At 37.8% G+C, this 2,990-nt stretch overlaps 1 protein-coding gene across 1 annotated transcript in view; it reads right to left on the bottom strand.

The window, feature by feature from the left end:
- The window catches only part of LOC101859280 (17-beta-hydroxysteroid dehydrogenase type 6), a gene marked incomplete at its 3' end in the record, with an annotated part of 11,157 nt that overhangs the window by 6,367 nt on the left and 1,800 nt on the right, over positions 1-2,990 (bottom strand). The window contains 1 exon segment of the mRNA XM_013089352.1: positions 2,677-2,829. Coding sequence (XP_012944806.1) covers positions 2,677-2,819 — 143 coding nt within the window.

Here is a 2,990-nt window from a genome sequence, read left to right as displayed (position 1 = left end):
GTTCTCAGTTATATCCACACAGACCTAGATTTTTAAAATAGATCTAGATATAAAAAATGTTGAGGAAAACAAAAATTCCATGAAAATTGCACAGCGGACGGAAAAAAAATGCGAGTGTCTTTAATTTCATTATTTTGACGAGCGCCTGATTTCACCACAATGCCACACAAGTAACACGCGTTATTGAAAGATAAGAGCAGACACACATTCCAGCTATTTTTGCACTCATGCGTTGCGTGACGCTAATCTTACCGATGCACGCGTTCCATTTGTTAAGATTTAGGCTTACTCTCCCGAACTTTCAAATAAACATTTTTATACACGTGATCTTATTTTCATAAAACAATTTCATTGTGCTGTAACATGTTCTATTATTTATTGTCCGATGCTATATTATGACATACATCGTAGGTTCAAAGTACAATAACCGGCATCATTGGTGTAGGAGATATAATAGGCGCATCTATGTCGCACGCATAAATCTTTGGTTTTCTGCTGAAATGTTGCATCCCACTCAGCCTGATTTAGCCCTGACAGGCAGGGTCGGATGCCTGCCTTCTAGATTATCAACACTGTATCGATAGGGGCGTTAAACACTTTTACATTTTTAAGAATAATGTCTATTTAGTGTTTTAGCAAAACGATATACATCACGGGCTTCTTTGTGTAAGGTTGCACTTTAACGGTCTAGTTTTGTATTATTGTTACTCTTCGCAAAATGTCATATCGTCGGTACGTTGTAGACACAGATTCATGTAAGGGACCAAAGTTTTGCGTACGAGACATCTTACTGTGCTACTGCACGCTGTTTTAAACGTGAAATTCATGCAACATCATGGGTACAAGTCTATTTTAAGGACCTACCATCTTCCAGTTTAATAAAGCTGCAGTCGTGTTTTCATTATTATTATTATAATTATTATTTTAACTGGTAGGAAAACACGCCTGTAGGCCTACACTGTAGGCATAACAATACGCATGTATTGCGTATTGACATAATGAAATATAATAATATTATTATAGACGCAATACGCATTCACACACCTTGCAGGGCTTTTCATGAATGACATAATATTCCACACAATTTGAGGAATTGTGATATGTGTGTTTTGGCTGTTAACGTAAATGAAGTGCCTTAATGGTACGTATTCCTTTAAGATAACAACAAAAACAAAACGAACAAACAAAAACCACAGGCCTATATTTTGGACTACAGTCACAGAACAAACTTAAAGGAAAAAGGAAACTTTAAGATGACCTTGGAAACGATCTCGATCTACAAGAAACCTTACGTTCTGACTGTGGATATTTTACAAGATGGCTCCCGTGCCGTGTTCACTTTTTCGATGGCAGCCAGAAAACTCAGAACATAAACTTCTGTCACACAGTAAGACTAAACTATGTCAGCAGAAGTTAATCATTGGCTTTGTCAGGTTGATTTTTGCTTCGTGCAGACCACATGTCAAAAACAATCAGTTGTTCGAACGACCACTTTCCACTTCCCAGCTTGTGTATTTTAAAATTATAATTACGCTGTCTAAGACGTCGACCTGTCTAAAACAACCACTTTTTCGACTCGACAATGGGTGGCCGTCTTGGATAAATTCGACTGTACTATAATTCCCACATTTAACTACTGTCTGTCCCGAAATTTCAAACAAAACAAAACACCTCGTAAGGTGTGTTTCTAACGTGCTCATTACTTGATCACCATAAGAATTTTATCATTCCTGTCAAATTTGCAGTGCAAATCAAACAAGGTTTTGTATTTTTCATAATTTCTAGCCACACTTGCTCGGTTTTTATGTGAAAATCTTTTATTTATTGCATTTCCTACTACTCGTCCTCCGTCACCCACGCATAGTGGTTTCACAAATATTATGTTTTGTGTCCTTTTTATTTCTTTGTGCATTTTATGTGCAGCGTTTTGATAACTCAATACGTTTGTTTTCTTTATTATTTATGCATTCAGCGTATTGTAGGCTGTTGAACAAAAGTGTAACATAGCCTCTGCTTTAAGTGATGAACTGTTTTTCCTGGAGTGACTGATCTCTTTTCGTACATAGTTCAACAACCGTCTCAATCGGAATTCTTAGCCTGCATGCAATAAAATTTAAAATCAAACCATGGCTCAGACATTTTTAAAATCTGGCAGATGTTTTAGCTAGATGTATCTAGCATCAGAACTCATCGTTCGCTGAGAACACAGGGTGACTATGTCTACATTTTTTGTTTTGTGAAAAATGGATTTTCAGGGCAAGGTGTTTCAGGCAACTCTTGGATAGATCTGTTGACACATCGGGAACTGCGATACTGCGATTTTGGCAAAACTACTGGGCCGGCTGGTTTGATATCAACAAACGCGATGCAATATTATAATCGTTTGATTACCTCCATTACGCTATCTTTGGAGCTTTGGAAAACACGGGCTTGGACACTTATGGCTCTCAAACCACGAAGTATTGTTTGTTTAGGGCGGACGGGGAGATTTTGGACTTTAAGCGATTTATTTTACGTAGATAAAAAAAGCTCAGGGTATTCAACTGTGTTCGAAACGTAGATGAAAAAGTTTAGGGTTTTCAACTGTATTCAAAACAGGCCTCGGATATTGAATGGCTTTGTGAAAGAAGAAGAAGTAAGACAACAGGCCTATTGTTAAAACTGCGTCTAACTCACATCGCAAAATGTTTACCGAAGCCGCTATCACAACCAGAAACGAAGATGTACTTGTCGTCGAAGTCACCCACAACAAGGCTCCGCAGGAACCAATGGACGAGCCAGCCCAGAAAGGCAAACAACATCACAAAAAGAATCAGCATCTTGGGGTTTCTGAGAAAAGGCAAAAGTCCAACCTTTAGTATTCATTTCTGGTTACTTTATTCGATTGAACTTGACACAGATTATTTTGATTCTGATTCATAACACAGATTATTTCGATTCTGATTCATGAAGACCACCCTTTCCACATATATTTTCTCTCTCTCTCTCTC

Source organism: Aplysia californica, unplaced genomic scaffold (genome assembly GCF_000002075.1).
Source record: "Aplysia californica isolate F4 #8 unplaced genomic scaffold, AplCal3.0 scaffold00934, whole genome shotgun sequence".
Lineage (NCBI taxonomy): Eukaryota > Metazoa > Mollusca > Gastropoda > Aplysiida > Aplysiidae > Aplysia > Aplysia californica.
This window is presented reverse-complemented; position numbering and strand designations above follow the sequence as displayed.